The sequence below is a fragment of the Pleurodeles waltl genome, chromosome 3_1, assembly GCF_031143425.1.
Source record: "Pleurodeles waltl isolate 20211129_DDA chromosome 3_1, aPleWal1.hap1.20221129, whole genome shotgun sequence".
Classification (NCBI taxonomy): Eukaryota; Metazoa; Chordata; class Amphibia; order Caudata; family Salamandridae; genus Pleurodeles; species Pleurodeles waltl.
The window spans coordinates 1,998,077,539-1,998,102,722 of record NC_090440.1 but is presented as its reverse complement, the minus strand read 5'-3'; the positions used below and the strand labels follow the sequence as shown (position 1 = coordinate 1,998,102,722).

Below are 25,184 nucleotides of genomic sequence, written 5' to 3'. Positions count from 1 at the left end.
GGACATACAAGAGCAGGAGTCATAAAAATAGAGAATTATAAACAACAGCATCAGAGATAGATGGTACTGGTTGTGTCCCAATTGCAGACCAATATAAAGACACTTCAATGTATGTCTCAATTTTCTATCTTTTGATAATTCTCTGTCTTGCTCTCCTACTTTCTGTGTTTCTCTTGCTCCCTCCATGGCCCTCTCTTACATCATCTCACATTTTATTTTTTTGTGAGGAAAGCTTGTAGTGTTTGTTCCCATGCTCTGCCAGTTTTGTGGAAAATAGGCCTGCACAGGCCCTTTCCATGCTGCAACGGTTTTGGGTGAAGGAAGTCTCCAAAGTTGCTATGTTCTGTTTGATGCATGTTCACTGCTCCTACAGATCAATTTGAGAACACCGACTTAACTTTCAACGTCAGATTGCAGGTTCCTTCACACTTAATTAAGATTGTAATTTTTTTACATTTTACATTTCAATTCTTTATTTACACACATTTATTAATCTGTTAAAATTATTATTTACTTTTCTGAACCATCAGAGACCAACTGAGTAGGCGTCACAGACCACAGTTTAAGAACCACTGCTTTAAGTCATGGCTGCTGTTTGATGTAGGGCATCAACCCAAGTGGACCTCTCTGCTACCAGAGTAACTTCCATTTATCACACACTACAGAAAAGAAAGATGATTTGAAATATCACTGCTGCTTCCATACAAAGAGACACTTCCATAAGCTTGGTTAACCAAGAGATCCTTCTTAAAATGGTTAAAAACTGTGTTTTCCTTTTACCTCTTTGAACGAAGGTCTGTTGTAAAACTGACTCTTCCCCTGAAAATTCTTTCCAAGTTTTCATGTTGCTGCCTCACTCTTTGTGTCATGTCATATCATTCCAAAGTTAAATGCTGTCTAAAATGTATCAAAATGTAGGTTTCCTCATCACTTGAGTGCAGCCCCTAAAGGGAAGGGTCGAGTTTTTTTACCGCCTTTGTACTTACTCCCTTATTGAGAGAAATGTTCATTTGTGATGGGTTTTGTGGCAGTTAAATTAGGGGAAAAGGGCATCCCCAAGTCCACTAGCAGTGCAATTGTTTCAATCCATTTTATTGCTTAATACATGGTCCATATTGATCACCTACAATAGTTAGTGCCCTACTCTTCCCTAAACAAATTTATGTGGCAAATTAACTATCTCCTCTACATCCCCCACACCCACATAAACTATACAAAACCTGCTCTTCACACTTTACCAAAGTATAAGCATTTGGAATAGTAAAGTAAGCTGTAATTGGGAGACTGCTACACATATATATATATATATATATATATATATATATATATATATATATATATTTTTTTTTTTTTCACTAAAAAAAACAAAGGTTACAGGGACGTTATAGTTACTCACATTTTTAATGTACAAAACCATAGAAAATCACCTGTTACAGTTACTTATCTCAAGTAACTATATCTCGTGGCCTAACGTAACTATAACCCGCGGCCCCACCATGCACAGTTTTTTTTTTTTGTTGTCAAAAATTTTACTGCAAATATTAAATTGATACTATCAATGATGTTATCAAAAGTGTCATGAGTGCTGTAATTTGTGGGGTTAATTAGCAGTGCATGGTAAAGGCGCGAGTTATAGTTATCTTAGGGCATGAGTTTTATAGTTACTTGCGTTAACAGGTGAGTATCTAAGGTTTTGTACATTTAAAATGTGAGCCTAACTATAACATCCCTGTAACCTTTGGTATTTTAAGAGAATTTCTATGTTTTTAATGTACAGTAATTTCTATTACTATATGTTAATCCAACCACTGCTGTGCAAGGCCTTCAACCATGTGTGGTGGTGGTTGGCAACAGGGCCGCAGGCCAACGCCCTATAAGCATCCAACCATACATCGCGCACAGCAGTGGTTGGCTGCAAGGCAGGGCTGCGGCCAACCCCCCTAACCACCCAACCCAATGCTGCGCACAGCCTTTGGCCTTGAGCAGCAGGAGTTGGCTGCGGCCTATCTGTCTGGGTGTGAGAATAGGTGTGAGAGGGTGTATCTGTGGATGAGAGTGTCTGTCCGGGTGTGAGTGGGTGCATCCGTTTCTGTAGGTCTGTGAGTGGGTACATGGGGGTTTCAGTGGATGTGTGAGTTTCTGGGTCTGTGAGTGGGCGTGTGAGGGTCTGAGTGGGGGAAAGAGATTGAAGAAATTGAGAGAGACAGCAAGTGATAGGGAGAGAGATTTTTAGGCTTTGATTGATGATATACTTAGATTGAGATATTGCTGGACAAATTGAAAAGAAAAGTGTATTTGTCAAATAAAGAGTGAGATCACCTTTCAGTATGAACCTTTTTAAACTTTTGAAGTTTAAAAGAAATTAAAGAAAGAGAATGACCAGGGACACACCTGGATTAGAACCCTCAACTTTCAGTGTCCGGGTCTGTGACCTTAACCTTTAGGCTATAGGTGACTCCTTACTATGATGCTTCCAGACCTACCTATGACAGTCAACCCACGGATGTGATTAGAAAGAAAAGTGAATGTTTCATCACCAGGTACCTTTTAACAGTCAAAACACTACTAAATATATAAACACACTGCCAAGCAACACTAGGATTTGAACCTTCAGCCTACTGAGTGACATCACAAGACCTTGACCATTAGTGACTCTGTTCTACTCTGCATCCAAACAGGAGCAGTATTTTCATCTGCCTTCCACGCACGCATATTTGCGTGCAGGGAAGACAGATGAAAACTCTGCTTTCTGCAAGTGAAAGCTGTTTGACAGCTCTCACTTGTAGAAGGCAGACTTAGTTTGCTTTTGCTTGGTGGGAACTACAGCCTCCACCCCAGGCCCACCATTGGCTCCTAGACGGGGGCCTTGCCCCCCCCACTCCAACTGTGAATTTAGCCCCATGCAGGTGGTGGTCCCCAGGGCTGCGGGGGCCTGACACGGACCCCCCTTTCTTATATATTTTTTTTTTTTCTTTCATGTTTGCCAGGGGGAGGTGGTGGTCCCCGTGGCACCTCGCAATTCAAATAGAATCAAGCCCGGGGGTGGTGGTCCTGGGGACATTGGCGGGGGTGGGGGCACGCAGCACCCCCGCATTGAAATAGAAGATAGCCCCAGGGAGGTGGCAGTCCCTGGGGCACCGAAAGGCCCAGGAGGGGGGCCCTGTGCACCCCTCCTTATTTTTTTACTTTGCCCCAAGGACCTGGGCCACTCGGTGTTCTTTTAAAAAAAAAACAAGTGTGAGAGCCCACGCTTGATTTTGTTTTTTTTTTCTGTCATTTTCTGGCCTGAATTCGCAATTTTTTAATATTTGCAGCAAAAAAAGTAACACATGTATTTATTTATTAATTTTTTTGCCCTGGTGGGGTCCTGGTGTCTCTACCCTGGCCTCCATTTTTTTTTTTCCACTTTTTTTTTTTTTTAGGGACTCTGCTGAAGCCGAGTCCCAAGATGGCTGCCAACACTTCCTTGTTGAAGTTTTGGCAGCCAATCGAACTGTGCATTTCCCTGCACAAGCTCATCATTATTCACAAAGTCATAGCGGCCAAAGATATCCAATTTGGATTTCCTTAAATTTCTCAAACTACTGGACATATTTGCACCAAGTAAGCGAAAGCTTAATCTGCAAACAGAAAGATACCTTTCTGCCAAGTTTGGTGTAGTTCCGCCCAGCGGTTCAGGCTGTAGTTTTGTTCAATGGTCCTATGGCAATTAACATGAGAAATGCAACTCCCCTCCCCCCCAGACACCCCCTCCCTTTGTTTGACGGCACAACATAAATCACCGGCAGACCTTTTTTTTTGGGAAGATTTCGTGAAGATTCGGCAGACGGTGGCAAAGATATTTGCAAGTCAAAAAACACTTTTTCTATGGAAACCTGGTCCTAACTAGAACTATCTAGTGGCGACCACCACTAGGTTATTCCCAATTCAGTACTATATGGCAGGACTGTCCATTGCATGGGATTCTACAACAAACACACAGTTATAAATACGCAAGAAGGGCCCGCTGTAAGGCTGATCTTGTAGACTCCATTGTTAAATGAACTTGTATAGCAACTTAGACAAACTGAGAACTACTTTGATTTTCTAAAAGCACTGAATTCTTTTTGGGTCTGTTAATACTCTGTTCACCTATTTCAGGAATTAGATGTTCCTCTTCTTCTGGTCTCTGCATGTGTGTGTTCCCTGTTTTGCCTGCCATGTTTTCAGTGCCATAAAGCACTTGCTGGGATGTGTTTCACATAGGAATTAAGGATTGTCATCATAAGTACTATTTTCTGTGTTTTATTTAGACTGCTGAATGTTTTTTTTTCTTGTTTTCTCTTATTCGTGAATGGTATATTCCTAACCATTGGGGCAAAAGAAGATATCACTATGTTGAATGATGTAGGCGTGAAAATGGGGGTCTCTCAAAACTCGCTGAGTAAGTTTGTAAGGCTTAGTGAGGTCCCAGAAGAGGGACGCAAGGAGTGAGTCAGAGGTGTGCTGCACATTATTTCTGCTCTCATGTACTGCACCTGTCAACTGTCTCCTAATTTCTGAGTGTGTACTGCTCACCTCCAAATGATGACAGATGTGTGTATTAGAAAGAAATTGCTCAGTTGAAGGACAAGTGGGTTTGTAAGAAATATAAAATGTTTGACCAATGAGTTATATGACTGGAGAAAAATGTCCTTGAATAGAGTACTGGGATGTTATTTGACAGCCTGCTACTCATGTGCTTCATGCTAATGTTTGTAAAATTGCCTTCCTCCGAGCAAAGATTACTGCACAGTAAGCAGAATTATGATACCCTTTTGGTAGTTATAGGTACGAAAGAGGTGTATGTTCATATATATTCTGTCTTTCCTATAGCACCATTATGTTACCTTTCAGCATCCATAGGTCAGATTTGTTCCCAAGCTCTGTGGGAACAGTGAGCCTGGTGTCTATCAGGTGTTGGTGCAACTATTTAAAAAAAATGTAGAATGTGCTCTTTCATAACCAAATTGTACAGCCCAACATTTACTTAGTTGCCCTTCACACAGTTGTTCAGTGGCTTGCTGGAAGAATCCATAACCTCCACCCATGATATGACTGCTTCTGGCTATTCCTGAATCTCAGGCAATACTTCTCAGGTGTCAGATCAGCTTTCTTCATGAGGGTGAACTTCATCTGGTTAGCTACCACATGGGCCAATAAGGTTTCCCTCCCCACAATGGGCATTTGCTTCCATGGACTAGCTAACATGTCTTTCTCTGGGTGGGTCTCTCTGATAAGTGGTTTGTAACAAGAGACAGCCCTGCATCTGCAGTGTCCTCTTCCACCACACAGCTAGGCACCATGTCTTTGGGAATGTTGACTCTTACCTTTCCTAGGCATGTCTCTGTCACTAACACCATTATCACTGAACTCAGAGGCCTTCCTTATGTTCAAGTCCAGTTCCCACTGGCTCCTCATTGGCCAGAAGGGCCTTCCTCTCTAATGCCAGTGTTAGATTTTTCTTCACAGCCAGGGCTGCTTTCCTCTCCTCTGTAGTCGGCCTCATCTCCTCCAAGGCCTGAATAGGCAGTTGTAACTTCAGGTTTCTCTCTGTCTCTGTCTGCGTCACTGTAGTGGATGGCACAATAGGTGTTGCAGTGCACTAATGACATTTAACTTATAGGCCATGTGTATATTTTGTGCCATAATCTACGGATGTTTATGTAAATTAAATGTATTAGGAATGTGACAATTAAACCATGATTAGAGGGGCCACACGTGCACTTTACCACTGGTTTGTTGTGATAACGTGCACAGAGTTCTAAAGCTAGCAAAATATAGGATCCATTCCAGCAAAAGGCGAAAAATCCGGGGTGACCACATAGAAAAGGTGGATTTCCTACAATAAACTCGAATGAAAAAGAGCCACTACTGTCCAGACTGACTTAGGAAAACAGAACATGCTTGATGCAGGAATAAGACCCTTTCCCCCTGAGTAAGATGATCGATCCAGTAGCCAAGCCAACGGTAAACAATGACAGCTTACCATCAGGTGTTTTGAGACTCTCCCACAACTCTGTGGCACAGCGTCAAAATTCCTAAGCACACAGCTGCAGCACAAATTGGAATAAGGTCCTAAAGACTCATCACAAGATAATCCTGTCACCAATAACCACTAAATAATTTTACCGGGCAAATCTATTTCTTTAGCCAACCAACACATATGTGAAAGAGGGGAAACATCATAAAAGTTTAAGGCTCTCCCAATATTTCTGTAGCCTGAACAGCAAAGATTGTTTCACTAGCTTTTAAATCCCCAAGAAAAGGGTAATTGAGGGAATCTGCTGATATGGTTCTGGCCAGCATGGATGTTGGCAATTAAATTTAGAGAACTGAAATCATTTGTAAATTGAGGAATTTGAATAATGAAGGCAAAGCCGGATAGCCTTACATGCTCAGCACAATCAACACTTGTCTGAGTCATCATAGTCAATCCTTCCTCTTGGATGCAAAAAAGGCACAGAGGTATCAAGCATTAGTGAAAAATTCTAAGCTTACCATTGAGCATGATATGGTAAACATTCTAAGGAAAAGTGTGCAATTACAAGTCTGGTCCTTTTTGGTTTGGTCATGGCTTCCTTGGCACTAGCAAAACACTCCTAAAAGCCACTGGTCCCAGCAGTTGCCAAGTTGAAGGCACATTTCACTGATAGCATAGGCTGACACCGGGGTCCACACAGCTCATCACACTAGTTGGGTACAGTGAATGTATTACTCCATCAAGAAATATTAAACAAACCGGGCCAGGCTTCTGGGGGCCTTCTTATGTATATCTATAACAGCCTTAGAGATACTGATGTAAATCTGGACCTTGAATCCAACCATCTAATGTGATTAAGTTAGAAAGTCTCTCAAAAAGCAGCCACTGGAGTAGTTTCTTGATATTAGTCCAAATGCTACCAAATATAGCGAGCAGACTTGGAGCCAGATGTAGGAACATTCCGAATTGCGACCCGCAAATTGCGAGTCAGAGCGACTCGCAATTTGTGAGTCGCAAATTGGAATGTTGGATGGTGTCCCTGACACCATCTGTGACTCGCAAGGGGATCGCAAAGGCCCACCTCATGAATAATCATGACGTGGGTCGCAATTTGCGACCCCCTTGCGAATGGTGGTCCTCACAGGGATGGTGGCCGACCACCATATCTGTGACTGCTTCTTAATAAAGCATTTTTTTTGGTAATGCAGAGACGCATTACAAGAACGAAAAATGAAACGTTTTTGTTTAATTTTTTCAGAGATTGGAGTGGTGCATAGGACCACTGCCTGCTCTGAAAAAATGTTTTCAGTGCCAATCACAACGGGGAAGGGGTCCCGTGGGGACCCCTTCCCTTTTGCGAATGGGTTACCACCCATTTTAAAAGGGTGCAAACTGTGATTGGTTTGCGACCGCATTCGCGGTCACAAACCAATCCTGCATTACACTGCTACTCGCAATTAGGAAGGGAACGCCCCTTCCTAATTGCGACTCGCAAACCCGTTTTGCGATTCGGTAACCAGGTTACCGAATCGCAAAACGAGGTTTGTACATTGCAGCGTGATTTTTGCATGTTGCAAACAGCGAATTTCGCTGTTTGCGACATGCAAACTGTTTTGTACATCTGGCCCTAAAAGCCTTGACTGGAGATAGTTGGCTTATTGGTACTGGTAGTTTAATTTGAAATGTTTTTAGAGATGATCGCAGAGAATGGTTCTGTCAAGGCAACTTGTTTTGGAATATCCCCTTTGATTTCTGTCCGTAACAAGAGAAGACATAACCTAGGTGAAGAATTGACAAACTCTTCACACTTAAATAGAAGCTTTGTACCTGACCTGCCCTTGCTCTACATGCATTTCTCCAATTAGAGATGTGCCTTGTTGGATTGTACACTTATGGCTATGGAGAACTTTGATACAATTGTTGAATTAAAAAAACTGCCAATGATATGTAGTTAGCATTGTCCTAAACACAAAATGCTTAATAGCAGTCACACCAATTATGACAAAGTAATTTTGGCTGGAACAACCTCAGACTCTGAGAATTTGAAGGGAATGAAATGGTCCCCAAGAGAGAAGGTCATATTGTTAAAGTGACAAAACTCAATTGAAACCATCATAATTTCAAGCCCGGGGCTACTCTATTTAGCTTGGACTGCCAAATGGACAGAATCGGTGTCCACATGACTATCTCTTCTTATCAATTGTTTTTCTTGTATGGCATCTCCACACTCCCAGCTTGAAGTTGAAAGAGTTTTAGAGGTAAGGAAGAATTTTGAGATTGTAAAAAGAAACTAAATATGGCACTAAGAAATGCCAGGATAGCAAACAAGAACATACCACGGGTTAAGAAGGTAGGACACCTAAGAGAGGCATATATGAAAATAATTTGGCAAAAATAAATGGGCAAAGGATTTAAGGTGCCTGCAACTCCTTGAGGCCTACTGAGTTAGGAACCAACATATCTTCTGGAACTATGTTAAGAAACTATCCTTAAGGTAAATATGTTCAGAGTGAAATACGTCCATCCAGTATTATGAAATGGCTACATAAAAGGAATGTGTGTATGAGACAGCCCCACACCAGTTGTTGTTCCCACAGTGAGCTTTAATAATACCCAGGCTTTTATCAACACAAGTGAAGTTAAGAATGTATTTAAGACTACCCGTAGTGATGGTGCACCAGGTCCAAATGGCCTACCTGCTGTAATCTTTAAATAAAAAAATGCCCTTTGGTTGGAAATTCAAACTCCTTTATTTGCACATTGCCTGGAAACAAATACTGTCCCTGACAGCTGAAATGGCCGCTGCAGAAGGGCAGTTCTCATTCCCAACATATAAAAAAGAGTTAGTATTGCTCTCCTCCAACTTATTAAATCATACCTCTGATCGACCTGGAAGACAGATGCTTTGCTCAAGTGCTACCATACGAACTTGGAGCATTAAAAAACAAGTTCCTAACCCTTCTATAAAGATGAGCACTAGTGGAGCTGTGGCTTTCACTGAAAACTTTCCAAAATGTCAGATTTAGCACAATGTCACTCGCAGTGCGATCAGCTTGCCAAACAGCACACGCCAAGGTCATGGGAAACTTGAATTTTAATTTGCACGAACAATCCAGAATCATCAGTGATTGTAATTTTTTCTTTTTGAAAAAACGTTTCAAAACATTTACTGTGGCTAGACGTTAACACGATTTCCATAATATGCATGGGGGTATGCTGCCATGAACCCTGGGCCGCATTCGTGGCTTCATTTTTTTTTATCTTGACCCTTGGCTGCATTTCGAAGAAATCATTAACCCTCTCCTGAAACAAATCAACATTCTAATTATGAAACAGGCAAAACTAATATTGTATTATGAAGGTCAATCTGAGGTAGAAAAGAGGAAGCATATGCCGAAATATCTAGATCTTCCACTTAACCTTGAACGAAAGCACACATGAATTGGAATAAGGTTCTGCTTGTTTCCAGTTTTGGGCTTCATCATTGTCTGTTACTAGGTATAGAAAACATGATCTCTCTCTTCTGTTGCTCTGGTGATGACTCTAATTCATATTTTATGCGTCTGCCGGATTTGATTGGACCACTAGGGCTGGATCTAAGATCCTGTTGAATATAAGGAAAAACACTGATGCAGTTATATATGAGTGGTGCTGACCTCTCAACTAACTGGTTGTTTTTAAAAAAATGTATAGAAACCACTTTTAGAAAGCTTTTATGATATTGTTGCTTACTTCATTTGATAGTGTACTGTATCTATCAATGGCAATAACGGATTATAGAACCCTTTTGTTTTTAACTTAACCTTTTCTTTTGTTGTGATTGCAATGATTTTAATTAATTACGCAATATATATGTATATTTGTTTTAATAATGTTGTTTCTTCCTCTGTGGCATTATTTTAAAGGAGTCCTGATTTAGGATGCCTGACTTAGAATTTGGGGGACAGGGGTTATTCCATTGGTGCTTGAATCCAAACTGAGGGTCATCTGCCTGCCAAATTTAGAGATGTCCGCAAGTCCAGTGGACCTCTCTTAACATTTTCAGGAACCACAGTGATGGCGGTTCCTGTCAGTGTATTAAAAGTTTGAATGAGGATAATTATTTTAGTAGAATTGATCCATGCTATAATACTCCTGGGTACCACTGGATCGTGACTATGCTTTTTTTGTTGCTGGAAAATCCAAAAAAGATGGTTATTAAAAAAAAAAAGTTTGATTGAGGTGTCTGTCACAGTGATAGTCCCCTCCATCTTGTTTATAATATGCTTTTGTATTTTCCCTCTTTGTTTTGTAAATACCCATTTATCACCCATGTTGCAGGGATCATTTTGCAGTTCCCACTTCTCCTTACTGCCAGGTTTTACCAGGGTAGTAAACACTGACTGCCATTCTAAATCTGGTGGGTGGCCGAATTGCTTCCATTGACCCTGACTCAGTTGGGCCGTCAGACAAGTATGTCAGTGGCGTAGACGGAGTAGTCTCTTTCGCTGACATACTTAAGATCCACATAGTCACAACAACGAGATGGGAATACTTTATCCACTTTTATATCCCTTCTGGTATCTGTTTCCTACCATGGGTTATTCTGTTCCAGAAGGATTTCCCTTTATCAATGGAAAAAACATACACACTTAATAGTGGCATGCTACATCATTGGCTAGTCCAAAATGCCGCGTTAAGGTGGTACTAAGCGTTCTCAATCGTAGCACCAGAGGAGAACTAGCTCCTTCTGGGACAGGGAGATCAGAATAATTTGTCTTCTGGTCAGTAGGGTACCAGTATGGTAAACAACATAGTTAAAACTACCTCAATATTCATCCAAAGATTTTTCTTTATTAAGTATAATGTTAGGTAGGGTTAAAATGTATTCACCCCTTCCCTCCAAGGGGTGATAACCGTGCCTAGTGGATTTATGGTGAATCCCTGCACCTTATTTGATCTGCCAACATGTTTTGGCCACCAAGAAGGCACCCGCAAGGAAAAACTATTTTTAAGGCGTTCGTCCTCCGGCCTTCTTCAGGGCGGCTGTGTTTTAATCCCTACTGTCTAGCACAGTTGTTCCCAACCTTTTGACTTCTGTGGACCCCCACTTTGTCATTACTGGAGCCTGGAGAATCCCACTGAAATTTTTTGGAATCTGGAGACCCCTCCACTGGGTCATTACTGAAAGCTTGGGACCTTATCAGTTATTATATTTAAATTTTCTAAGCAGTCGCGGACCACCTGAGGAGACTTCGCAGACCCCCAGAGGTCCCCAGACCACAGGTTGGGAACCACTGGTCTAGGATGTCAATTAAATCAAGCATGCAATTAGGTAAGACTGATTCTTACCTTTGCACTCTATACGTCTCCTACAACCATAAATCACAAAGGGATATTTAAGCCAGCCCATCAAATGATTTTTCTATTGTGTAAACTCAACAGCACGTAAATTACACACCAGTGGATAAAAACACTGCACACAGTGCACAACAATAGTGTATAAATACCCAGTGTCAAACAGTAATCCATGTTATGTTATAATTATTATTTTATTGTTCTCTCCTACCATATTGGTTTTACTTACCCTGCGACTGTCAGGGAAGAGCTTCATCAGTCTCTAGGAGGGGGGAGGTTCCCCTATAGTCACACACTATAAGTCAGAATGGATCCCTTAGCAACAGAACCACGTCATGGGAGAATTTATAAGCAAAAGAACCATCATTTTGGAGGTGATATCTCGCCCTCATTAATTCATTCTAACCCCCATATATGCTTGCTTCATTCTTATGATTACATAATCAATGCCATCCATTGTGCTTATTTGTAATGGACCCAATTGGGCTTTGTTAGAAATATCCTTCTTTACTTGATATTCAGTGTTCAGTATAAGACATTAAACAGTGAGTCATCGCATTCACTCCCGACACGCAGATATCTCAAGCATCGTGGTACCAGCCGCGTCAGCATTTTCTGCTTGTAGTGCTTGGTCCAGAATCAGGCTTTGGTCAACTAGCCTCTTGGCCCTTAAAGATATGTTTCTTTACCTTGGCCATTGGTCAGAAGAGGGCCTGCATTCACTCTCAACACCTAAGCAAACATTCAGACAGCTGTGGTATCGGTTGGGTGGGCATGCGCCTCATGGAACCTCCTTTTCTGTATGTCTCGTACACCACCGTTGTCCCTGACTCCGTGAGGCCATCAGACAAATTTTGGCAGATGGACATTGTTAGGTGGAGGGGTACTACATCACTGTTGCAACGGAGTATACTCTCTGCTCAACTTTAAATACGTCCCATAGTCTTCAAAAATATGTTTTTCTTCAGTGTATTTTGCATTTTAAAAAATAGGGGCGTGTTGTTCTCACTCTTGAAATATAAACATCATTGTGTGATCTTTTTTGCTGTGGAATACAGAATAATTTCTTAAAGAAGCCCTTTTGTTTGCAGTATGCACTACCCCAGGAAGTGCTTGCTTGTTCCTTTTTATTGGGGTGTCTTTTCAGTCTCTACAGCCAATGAGATCTATACTACCAACCCACAGTTAGTTGCATATGTTTTCATGGTGTATCTGACCCCTTTAAGTTGAAAGTAAAATTTTTAGGACAAGGAGTAGTATCGCCACACTGTAAGAATTACTGGCAAGCCAGGCACGTTGATATTGTCAGTGCGCCTTCAAAGTTGTTCTCATATACATGCCTCGGAGTGCCTCAAACCTTTGGGGTTGCTTTTTTTAGAGGAAGAGACATTACGTTGACTGAGTACATTCTGTCAGTGGGTCCTGGCATGAGGTAGTGGCCCACCTACTCATCCTCTGTGGTAAGGGGCTTATTCCCTACCACAGGAAGTTATGTTAGAGATTTGTTTATGCACAGCCACAGTGGTTTAAATCTAGTTTGGATGAGAAGTATGGCATGGGTTGATATAAACATCTAAAGGAGAAATATGTAGGGCTAATCTCACATTGGTATTTAGGAACAGGAAGGAATATGTGTATTTTGATAGAAACCTGCAAAATAATTTGAGAGTGGGTACCATCTAATGAATCCAGTGCTAGAAAATTGGCTAGTTGAGCATGTAGACTGAGATTGAATGTGATGAACTTCCCATTACTGGATATATCGTAAAAGGACACTCCAGTCATAAAATGCAATTTTCCAAACATACTTATTTGTGTTTTTCAGGAAAAAAGCTCCAAGCTCCAGTGCCTGTGGTTACTGGTGTTCCTAAGCTCCTCATCCATCCTCCTTTATTACACCTTTCTCACAGAGTCACTTTATTACAGGTAGGTGGTATATCAGCAATGTTATATAAAATGCTATTATTCTCCTGCTATTTTTTAATCAGCTATGTTTTCATTTTTGACATGAAAATGTATTGTTACCCCTGTTTTCCTTTCCTGTTGATCATTTCTCGGTATGAAAAGAGTTAGCAAAGTGTCATGCAAACTGTAACCACCAGCTGCACCAAACACTGTCCAGCAGCGGCCTTCTAGAAGTAATTGATTACTTCCTCCTTTGATACTTGCTCAGATCTTTCAGATCCCTGTACCACCAACTGTTTCCCCCTAGACTTGTGTTGTGTATGTTTATCTCTATCTGCAGACCTTTTTTCCATGTGGATGCAGCTGTATTGACGTTGTGCAGAGCGAACTGTGGGTGTGCAAAGTGCAACTGAGGGTCTGCAGAATGTAGCCAGGGGTGTGTACAGTCCTATTTGAGTCTGTGCACAGCGTGGTTGTGACAAGTGGCTGTAAGTATGCTGAGAGTAACTCAAACATAGGAAGTGGCTGCTGCTGGGCAAGGCTGTAGGAGTGCAAAGCATAAGGGAGGAAAAGTGAATATCATGCTGGCAGGTTTACAGCTTGGTTTTCAGAACTCTAAGTTTTTCAATCTTATGTTGAAGCATGCATCTAAATATGCAGATGCAATGAGCTCTATGGTTTCAACTAAGGACATTAACTGCCAAAGGTTTCAGAGCCACTGCTGCTTGGGGAGTCAGACTTGTCACGTTTGCACCCAAGTTTAATAATGATTGCGGCATGGCCAGTGCATCAAGATGACAGAGGCTCTGATTGTTACCTCCCATTATTCACTTCCAACAGTCACTGTAGAGGGGTGGAGCTACTGCCTGTCACTCCCCCACCGCATCACCTGCACCTTGGCCAGTGCAGCTGCAGGGATTTTCTTTTGCAGCAGCTGGTAGCAGACACAGCACACAGCCACAAGGAGCTCTTCAACATCGTGAAGGAGCTCTCCAACCCCGGCTCCAACGCAAACGACATCCCACCATCACAAGACCTCTACTACTCCCTAGCCACCTTCTTCTACCGCAAGATCGCAGACATCCATGACCGCTTCAGTACTCAGACCCCCCTGTCAACCACTGACCCCACAGACTCACCACCCACCAGCCTCCTGCTCTTCTGGACCCACGTCAACGACACCATCGAAATCATAAACACCATCCACTCCGGCTCACCATCCAACCCCTGCCCTCACCACATCTTCAACAAAGCAAGGTCCATCATCTCACCCCAACTCTGGAAGATCATCAGCAGTTCCTTCAAGTCCGCCACCTTCCCGAAGAGCTGGAAACACACTGAGATCAACGCCCTCCTCAAGAAATCCAAGGTGGACCCAAAGGACCTCAAGAACTTCCTGCCCATCTCCCTGCTCCCCTTCCCGGCAAAAGTCATAGAGAAAATTGTCAACAAACAACTGACCCGTTTCCTCAAGGAAAACAACAATGTGGACCCATCCCAGTCCGGATTCCGCAGCAACCACAGCACCAAAACTGCCCTCCTCACTGCCACCGACGACATCAGAACCATACTGGACAACGGCAAAACCGCAGCCCTCATCCTCCTGGACCTCACAGCTACATTTGACACCGTCTGCCACCACAACCTACACACATGCTTCAGTGACGCAGGAATCCGCAACAGAGCCCTGGACTGGATCACCTCCTTTCTCACCGGCAGAACTCAGAGTCTGCCTGCCTCCATTCCGCACAGAAGCCACCAAAATCATCTGTGGCGTACCCGTGTGCTCGTCCCTCAGCCCAACTCTCTTCAACATCTACATGGCTCTACTCGCTAACATCGCCCAATCTCACAACCTGAACATCATCTCATACGCTGATGACACCCAGCTGATCCTCTCCCCCACCAAGAACACCGCCAAGTCCAACCTCCACAAAAGAATGAAGGCCCTCGCCAAATGGATGAAGAACAGCTGTCAGAAACTGAATTCCGACAAGAGTGAGGTCCTTATCTTCGGCTCCACCCCCTCCGCATGGGATGACTCCTGGTGACCTGCCACACTGGGAACCGCACCTACACCCACCAACCAGGCACGCAACCTGAGATTCATCCTGGACTCTTCACTATGTATGACCCAGCAAGTCAATGCCATCTCCTCCTCCTGCTTCAACACCCTCCACATGCTTCAAAAGATCTACAGATGGATCCCCACTGAAACGAGAAGAACCCAAGCCCTCGTAAGCAGCAAACTGGACTACGGAAATGCTCTCTCACAGGAACCACGGCCAAACTTCAGAAAAGACTGCAACGCATCCAGAACGCCTCCACACCCCTCATCCTGGACATCCCCCGCCACTGCTACATCACAGCCCACCTGAGAGACCTACATTGGCTCCCCGTCAACAAAAGAATCACCTATAAACTCACCCATGCTCACAAGGCACTGCACAGCACTGGACCAGAATACCTCAACAGATGGCTTTTCTTCTACATCCTGACCTGACAGCTTCACTCTGCCGACCTTGCCCTCGCCACCGGCCCACGCATCCGCAGAACAACTACCGTCGGCAGATTGTTCTCGCACCTCACCGCCAAGACGTGGAACACTCTTCCCACCCACCTGCGTCAGACCAAGGACCTCCTTTCCTTCAGGATACATATCAAGACATGGCTATTCGAGTTTTCAGTTGCAGCCTCCCTGACCGCCTCAGTGCCTTGAGACCCTCTCTGGTGAGTTGTGCGCTTTACAAATTCCCTGATTGTTTGAGCCATCCATACAACAGCCCCCAGCCCTTCACGAGTGAAGCAGCACTATTCGCAGTCATTGATGAGTAGGGATGATCCCGGAGGGCTGAATTCATCGAAACAGCAGATAGGGCTGCCTACGCTCACTCCATTTGTAGGCAATGGGGCAGCCGCAGCCATGTTGTTGGCGACATAAAAGGGTATGCTGTCTTGACCCATTAAGAGTAAAGACTGACAGTCAGGCCTGGTTCTAGCAGTGGGGCCGGATGGGCCAGGCCCACCCAAACCTTACCTTTGGCCGTCCAGTCATGGCAGAAGAGGCCGTTGAGAAGACACCTGTGAAGTGCTTCCTCCATCTCAACATCGGAACAATGTAATGTGTTTTTCACTGTCCTTAAAATTGCATTCAGGCGGTGTGAGCCAAATAATTCACAGGGAGAGCCGAGCCAGAGCCAAGCCAAGGGTCTTGCTTGGCTCTTAGAGCCCATGCATGAGCCGAGCCTTGGAAAGGTTTGCAATGTAAAACGTACAACAACAAACATCAAGTAAAATATGATAGTTTCTTCAGAATTCAAAAAAGTATATTTTTGTATCAAATGCTTTGACATGAATATGTCACAATATAGCGCTGTACTGGGAAGTGGTAAAAGTGAGTTTTTAAACATGAGCTTAGAGTAATTCCTGCCCTTGTCCTCACACTGGTGACAGTGCTATTAGTGAACCAATAGGCAAGACAGTTATCACGTGGCCCCTGTTATTATAGAGCAAAATTAATCTATTAAATCAAACACATTGGGTTTTTGTATAGTTGATTTTCAGATTCATGTATTTGAATGTGCTTTTGAGGGCAAATACAAAGAAAAATGAGTTTTGGTGAAATAAAATATTTGCAGAAGATCACACAATTTAGGTGGGGATGCTGCAGTATATCCAGGTTTTAAGTTTTCACTCTGTACAAATTAGACAATAAATGGTTACGAATTTGTCTCCCCTTTATATGTTGACACTTTGTACCTTTTTCTGCAGCTTTCAACGCACAAAGTGGTAAAAACAAAACTTAACAGTTTTTATATATACAAACTCTACCTGAAGGTACTGAAGTGCTTTAGATGAACAGAAGTTACAATACACAAGGTCACAATCATGTCTTTTAGGCACTGGTGATTTACCCAGAATCACAGGTTGCTGAGCTTCAGCTAGCTTGTTCAGTTCCAAAGTTGAAAGCTCCTGTTTAACATCACTTCCTAGGTAGATTTAGGGGGTAGGCAGAAGGTACATGAAATCTCAGCTTGTTATGGGCTTGAAGTTCCAACAGCACCTCAAGCTGAGCCAGAGCTAGAGCCAGACTTCAGGCTCTAGCCTGGATCGAGCTTTCGTGGATCCACCATCTCTGGTTGATAGAGTGGGGACAGAGTTTTACCTGTCAATGATGCAGGAAATGCAGTGACACTAGAGCCCAGGCCTGTGAACGGCCTTCTACACCTCAATTATGGTCTGTGTTGGGGTACTGAGAGAGTTCATCTATTTTAGTTTGTGTAAGATGCACGCAGTAATATTCTGTAGAATGCGGAATTACAATGCCTAATAGAGTAAGGGTCTCATTCATAAAGGTAAACTCACACTTTTGTGTAGGTTTACTATTTATTTTTTGGTATTCACAAACTACAAGGTTATTTTTACTTGCAATGATTCTATAACTCTGTAGATGCCGCAGTCGGGTGGAGTGCGCCGCACATAAAGATAGGACAAGCCTAACTTTTTATGTGCGGACTCTTTGCCACAGGTGCGGAGTCCCGACCGTTATAAAATTATATTTGTAAAATTGGACTTGTAAATAATAAAAAAAGTAAACTTCCACAAAAGTGCAAGTTTACCTTTGTGAATCAGGCGCTAAATATATCTGTATGATTTCTGCCAGATGCTGCGGTGAAGTAAGTAACTGTGTTATCTCAAGTAAGATGTTGTGTTGGGCTGAATTTGTTCTCACCAGTATGGCAGAGTTACAAATGTGAGCATTACATATTCTGATATTTTGTTACAGTACATTGCACATTTCCAGGTTATAGTCGGTGCCACTGGAATTATGCAGTTTTATGGCTCTGGTGTTTTCTGCAAAATTATGCATTTTGCGTGTTTGCCACATGTGCTGCATAATCTGCAGATTTAAAAAAATGTTTCTAGCTCAAACGCATGAAAATTTACTACAAAACATTGCAATTCATGTCGCAGCACCATTGAAGACCCTTTACTAATGTTGATTGTTCACCTTTCAGATGCTTATTGCTATACTTGTGTGTTAAACTTGTACTAATGAGGTGCAACCCAAGGCCCAACAATGTTAACAAGTGTAAAAAAAAAAAAATTACAACATAATGAAGAGACACTATCACAAAATGTTTTCACATTACACTATATAATTTGCCTTTTCTTGATGCATAATTTAGTCCGCTCTGCTGCATAATGTGGTCCTCCCCTACCACATAAATTCAGTGGTCCTGGTGATACTCTTTGTCTATTCGCAATGGGACTGATCAGAATTCAGTCAAATAGAGGGCTTCCACTGGTTATGTATTGTGGGATGATATACACATGGTGGCATTAATGCTAATTGTCTAAATTTACCTCAGAACTAAATAACCCAAGCCAAGAAACTTCATGTAGTCTCCAACTGCAAACTCAACATCACAGCCGAAGAGGGCCCCATAATTGCCTTATGCTTTCACATACTGAAAATGTGGAGGAAGATTTTCAAATGGCTCCTAGTCAACACGTGGAAAATATCACCCACACTCTTGTCATCAGCAACCTAGACTACAAGAACCCCCTCTATGCCGGGATAAACAAGCACTTCATCAGGAGGCTGCAGAACTCGGCAGCCAGAATCACTCCCTGCCTCTCAAAACACTCACATATCTCTCCTCACCTTAATGAGTTACTCTGGCTACCCATGCCCAAATGAACACATTTCAAGGTCCTCACCAAACCTTTCAAGGCACTCTGACCCAGCATACCTCAGCAATCACATCTGCTTTCACCTTCTTTCCACACACCTGGGCAAGACTCCTATTTGCACACATCCCACGCACATGGACAAATAGGTAGTTGAGCATTCTCCTACATCGCTCCTAAAGGGTGAAATGATCTGCCGTTAAACATCCAAGCCTCCTCCTCACTTCTTGAATTCCACAAGAAGACTTGGCTTTTCAGGCAACCACATCAGGCCCTAGGCTTGGCTAATCTCGCACCTGCTCAGCGCCAGGATACCCTGTTGGGTAAGAGTGCGCTATACAAACCAACATAACATGACATGGCATGACATAACCCAGGAGAAGCAAATGTACTCTAAAGAGCATTCAGTTCAGACTGGTACAAAATCCAGCCAGGCTGGAGTATTCTGTATGATTGCTTTGGTTTCTCATGTTGTGTGCCCGTTTGTCTCTGCACCCACATCCATAATATGGACGGGCTAAGAGGTAAAATTATTCATACACCTTATGCAAATGAGGGAACATCCTCTGATTATAGCGCTGGCTATAAATGCGAGCCAGCTCTATCATTAGTACAGCAGGGGCTGCACAAGCATCTGCAGCCCCTTCTGTAACCAGGCACTCTATAATACGGTCCCAGAAGGTTACCTGTTGGACTACAATTACTGATTTTACACTTGTCAAACATGAAAACTGATCTTAGCTGTCGACAATACTGCTTTCTTTTTTCCCCAATTTACTGCTGTCTTTTAAACTTTTTTTTTTTAATCAATGAAAGTGCACCGTAAACAAATTACATGAGAATAAACAAATTCACAGTAAGCAAAGAAATAGGTATTGAGAAAATTGCTAAGAGTAATTAGCCAGTCTTCCTAGTGTGAAATATCAAGACTTAGGTGTGGTAACGCAGACCTCCTGAACCTTGAATGACTGTTACAATCTACTAGGAATCCAAGTGCTTGTGTTGGAGCCTGGCCTGCCGGAAATTATAAAGCTTGCACCTGTTGAGTATAGACATCAGCTCTTACTCTCAAATAACTCTCTAGATGGACTGGATGCCTGTGTGGAAGAAGATATGATGTGAATCTTGGGCTTGTAGGCTACCTCCAGAATTGACAAAAATTGGGCGCACATTGGTCCACCTGAGCATACCCTTGGCTCATCCAGAAGAAAATTCCTGAAACAGGCCTGGAGCGACTGTTGGAGCAAAACAGTTTCAAATGCCCCGTCAGCAACACTAGGGCAGAAGACTCTTTGAAGCCCAGAATTGTGCCCTTAATTTCTGTCCTGTCATCCAGAGTGGACTGCTGGGGTGCTGTGCTAACTACAAGCGCTAGTGTCCTATGGTGAGACACAGTACCAAGTCACACGGGGACGCCTCAGAGTGCTGCCTGAGGTGCTGGGCTGCACATAGACGGCTTGAGGGAGAGGGCTTTCTCTTGAGGCAGTTCAGGCCAGGCAGGCAGAAGACTCTGGGGCCCCAACCGAATGGGCACCAAGCATATCTAGCAGTGTTGTGGACCATGACAGTGCCTTTGTGGGGCAGCCAGAAGGGTGTTTAGATACTGGTGATTCACACGCCCTCGTCTTGCCCCCTGGAAACCTGGAGGCGACCACATAAGAAGAAACCGAACAAATGCAATAAAGATAGTAAACTCAGTTCAGAGTAGCAATGGAAAAGAAGAGAACCGCCAGGAAACCATTCCAACGTACCTGCGAGATACAGTGGGGCTGATCTCTGAACACCTCAGCTCCGCGACAATTTGAACACTTGTCTCAATCGTAAATATGGCTAAGCAATCTACTGGTATGTATGCTCTGTCACTGAATCGGATAGGAGCGAGAGAGGCAGTGAAACTAGTCTGATTACCTATTCAATTATGTGCATTAAGGATGGGGGTTGTGAGGAGGCAAAAGCTTGTGCACCCAACTGGCCAGGCTCCACCTTTTCATTTTAGAGAGCTACTCCCCAAGGGGAGGGGGTCGTTTCCCACTGCTGTTGTAATGGGCAACTTCTGGAAAGAAGGTCTAGGGCGAAGAGGTGTGTTTTAAAGAGGTTTATTTGCTTTTATTATTTGGGTTTAATTAGACAGTACAGCGTACCCTCCCTTCAAGTGTATCTCTTGGAAAGCGAACAGCCTCAACAGCAAAATTAAATAGGGCATGATGTGACAGATTGTAAGGTACTCTAACATAAGAACTCCACTGTTACAAGAGACACACCTTCATGGTGCCTGATGTGACTTCCTTGGACAATAAGGCTACAGTGCTGTCCACCGTGCATAATCTTACATAAAACCATTACTTTTGTAGTCAACCAGATAATACTGGATTCAGATTTATAGCTGTTGTAGGTCGATTTCATGGACGTGTATAGTCCCTAGTGAGAGCATACATTTCCTCTTCCCTCATGGCAGGATCTTGCTGGAGTCCTGACTGTCCTGCATAAGGGTGTAACAGTTATGGGTGGAGACTTCAAAACCATCATGCATAGCGAAATGGATATATGCGGGGTTGAAGAGCCTCAGTTGACAGGCAGAAAAATGTACCTTGCCACATTGGCAGAATCTTTGGGGCACAGGGTAGGGGCACATCTGTCATTTTCATAGCCGGACTACTTTCTGATGCTGGCCAGGGTCCACACCCATTCATTAGATGCATACGGGCACTCAGACACCCCCAGTCACTCACATTTATCCACACAGACACTCCCACTCACTCGCAGACATGCAGACACATACCCCATTTACGCACACATACACGCACTATAACATTCACATACATACATGCACACGTTCACTACCCCTCCTCCCTCCGCATTCACGTCCTCACAGTACTCCCTCCACATTCACGCACTCACAGTAACCCCCTCCTCATACTCACACCCACCCACCCACTCACTTAGACACCACACTCATCCGCAATCATTCACACTCCTACCCCTCCACGCATGCATACATTGCAGACTCCCAACTCTGCACACACAAACCACACACACAGGTGCCCACCCCCCCTTCCTTTCGGACGCCCACTTACCTTCTTCCTTGAGGAGGACGTCTGGAAGGGGATGGGTCCTGATGGTCTTGTACCGCCAGCACCACCAATCCAGCAGGATTCCGCCAAGACGTATTTCGGCTTGTAATACGGCAGATGGAGTCCTGCTGGCGTGGCGGTGCTGACAATGCACTTGCGTCTGCACCACCGGCCGCCAGCACGAGAGCTTACGACTTTCCACCAGTAACATGGCAGACGGCTTCCAGCACTTGTGATGTGGCGGTCTGCAGACCGCTGGCACTGGCAGTATGCTGGCGGGTTTGGCTTCGGCAGTCTCGCAAAAAGACTGCTGAAGTCAAAATGAGGGCCTAAGTCAGGAGGTGAAGATCCTCTGCTCTCACCTGCTTCGCTTGTGTTTACGAATTTGAATCAACAGAAAACCTGAAAGAAAAACAATAATAAAATAAATTACCAATCTAGGTTGCTGCGTCAACCCCTGGACCTCTCCCCACTTAGTTTTGTTGGGGGTGGATGAGGGAATTGGGTGTTCACGGGGGGATAAGATCGTGCTGGGTACTTCTTTAATGGTTGCAAAAAGGGACATAGCGGCACGCTGGAAAGCACTGGACCTTCCTGCAATATCAAGATGGAGGCGAGGGATTGATTGGTGCATCCAGATGGAACGACCAGTGCACAAGGCATGAGGATGCCCCCCAAAACATACTAAGACCTGGTCTAAATGGTTAGAAGACACTGGACTGCACAATGAAATGTGATATTACAGGAATGGCTTATCAGACTATGGAGACACTACCTAGGCATTGCACGAGACATATGTATTATGAGGGGTGTGTGTGGACTAGGTTGGGCGGGGCTCGTTCATACCAGATTTGTAACTGTGACATGTTACCATTTGTACAAAACAATAAAAAAATTGTTTAAAAAAAAAAAATACCAATGAGATGGCTAAAACACATCATTATGGAGTTACCGTTTTGGAAAATTGCGGAAGGGTTGCTCTGAGGAGTTATTTGCTGTCTCTATAAGACTACTTGACCCCAAAAAACTATGTTTTGACACCAAAATGAAGTATATAGGTCTCATGGTTCCTGTAATATTACATCATCACTGCAACACATCCACAATTTTTCAAAATGTTGCCCAGAAAAATCGGCCAGGATTAGCAATGGCTACCTAAGCTAAATTACTTCTCGAATGATACAAAAACACAAACCAAAAATTAAAATCTCTGGACAACAATATTTTTACGAAGGTATATCAAGGGGCCAAGGCTGTTAGACCAGTATAGGGTGAAACTGTGCTCTATTCAAGAGTTTAACCAGCTAGAGGCAAGGATTATTTTGAAGGCGAAAGGCAGACCTGGTATGTCTCGCAATCACTATAAATGCACCAGATACATTTAGTCCAGGGTTTTGGTAAACCTGTAGAGAGAGCTCCAAATTTCAATCTGTTGAATATAAGTGAAGACACAAATGGCTCACAGCATCGAAATAATTTAGTGGTGATTGGTTATCTTGTTGCATAGAGAAACATTGCAAATAACTGGAGAGCAGAGCAATCACAGAGTCATTTGGCATGGGTGAAAACAATGGATAACTGTGAGCAGGTTACAGAAAGGGAAATTTATTGTGCACATGAATGCCCAAACAAGCACGCCAAGCTTTGGATTTCTTGGTGGGACTATTCACATTTAGAAATGCCCTGATTGAAGAATGGTGGGATGGGATTGGATAGGGCAGCAATTGAGCGCAGTGCAGTGATGAAAATAAACAAACTTGGGTTGTGCAGTGCTTTCAGAAAAATCAATACAAATGTTTATTAAAAAAAATGATAATCATCATAGAGAAAAAGAATATATGTCATTTATTACATTTTCTAGCCAAATAATCTGTGTTTGTTCTCTTGATGAAGAGTCTTGGAGCTTCCTTGTGATAAAGGATAACATTTTATTGTGAGTCTGTTACTCCATGTGTTCTTTACCAAGATGTGTAGCCCACACCAACCTGTAAGAGGACTGGAAGCCAAACTTTTAATGTCTGGTACCACCCATCCACGCAAGCGTTGTATGTGAACACCCCCATTATCCCTTTACTACCTACAAAAAGAAACCAGTATGTTTTGCTTGATGGCTGAGGGATAGGGTGGAGGGTGTTGATGGTGAGAGAGATTCTAGGGTAGGTACCTTCATCCTATGTCTTTATCCTGGATGTTTCCCATCCCCAACATGTGTGTTGGTTTTACACTATTAAGAACAGGATAGGGAAGTGGAGAAGAATGTGGCTTTGGGTAGCTAAGTTCTAGGGAAATAGGTTATGACAAACTTCAGGGCCAAAAGGGGAACTCCCCTAGAAATAGTCACACTCGGCATACATAGGGAAATCCAGATTCTCATAGGTATTGACTGAGACAATGCTACCAAAGCCCCAGTAACTTTGTTGTCCTGACACTCCATGTGGAGGATCCAACCCATGCAATGTAGTAATGGGAGATACACGAAGTGCCCTGTCTGGTAATGGTTGCCTTACCAGCTGCCTGGCTATCATCATTGCCACCAAAGTCACAATGAGCCGGTCAGTTGAACAGAACCCTGTTGTTTCTTTCAAGATGAAAACACTAAAGCACACCTGATGATCAATTGAGTGTCTCTCTGGCTGTGGAGGCATTAGCAGTTGGGAAGAAGAGAGTGAGAAAGTCTCCTAGTTTAGTTGAAACTCTTTCAGCACTCTGGGATTAAAGGTGAGGCAAGTTCTCAGGACCACTTTGTGATAGTGGAGTATACCGTAAGCATGTTGAGACTGTAGCTATCATATTGCAATTTCACGGATGATGGATAATTACTTTCCATGCCAGTTCTAATGGACTCCAGGTTTTGAAGGTGTCTGCTAGCACATCCACATCAGTAATCTTTCAAGAAATAAGTCATAATTGCATCCACTAAGCAATGAGTGGCTTGATCTTTGTGTATTGTGCTCTGGTAAAGGACGTCCAAGCAGCTGCCACGACGTCCAAATTCTCAGTGTGGATGCCAGAATGGTTGAAATCCAACTACTCAGGAACCAGGCTTGTAAGTTGAGTGGTAGTGGGGAGGATTATAACACCTTCCTCTCTCCATGGACAACAGGTCCTTTGACTTGGAGAGGTAAATGTTATCCATGTTAATCAGATGGAGAAGGGCGGAGAACCAAAGTTAGTGG

The 25,184-nt window shown here is 43.3% G+C and overlaps 1 protein-coding gene across 1 annotated transcript in view; it reads left to right on the top strand.

The window, feature by feature from the left end:
* The window catches only part of RNFT1 (ring finger protein, transmembrane 1), a 104,753-nt gene that overhangs the window by 7,978 nt on the left and 71,591 nt on the right, over positions 1–25,184 (top strand). Inside the window, exon 4 of the mRNA XM_069226439.1 lies at positions 13,164–13,264. Within this exon, the coding sequence (XP_069082540.1) occupies positions 13,164–13,264 (101 nt within the window). The remainder of the gene's footprint in view (positions 1–13,163; positions 13,265–25,184) is intronic.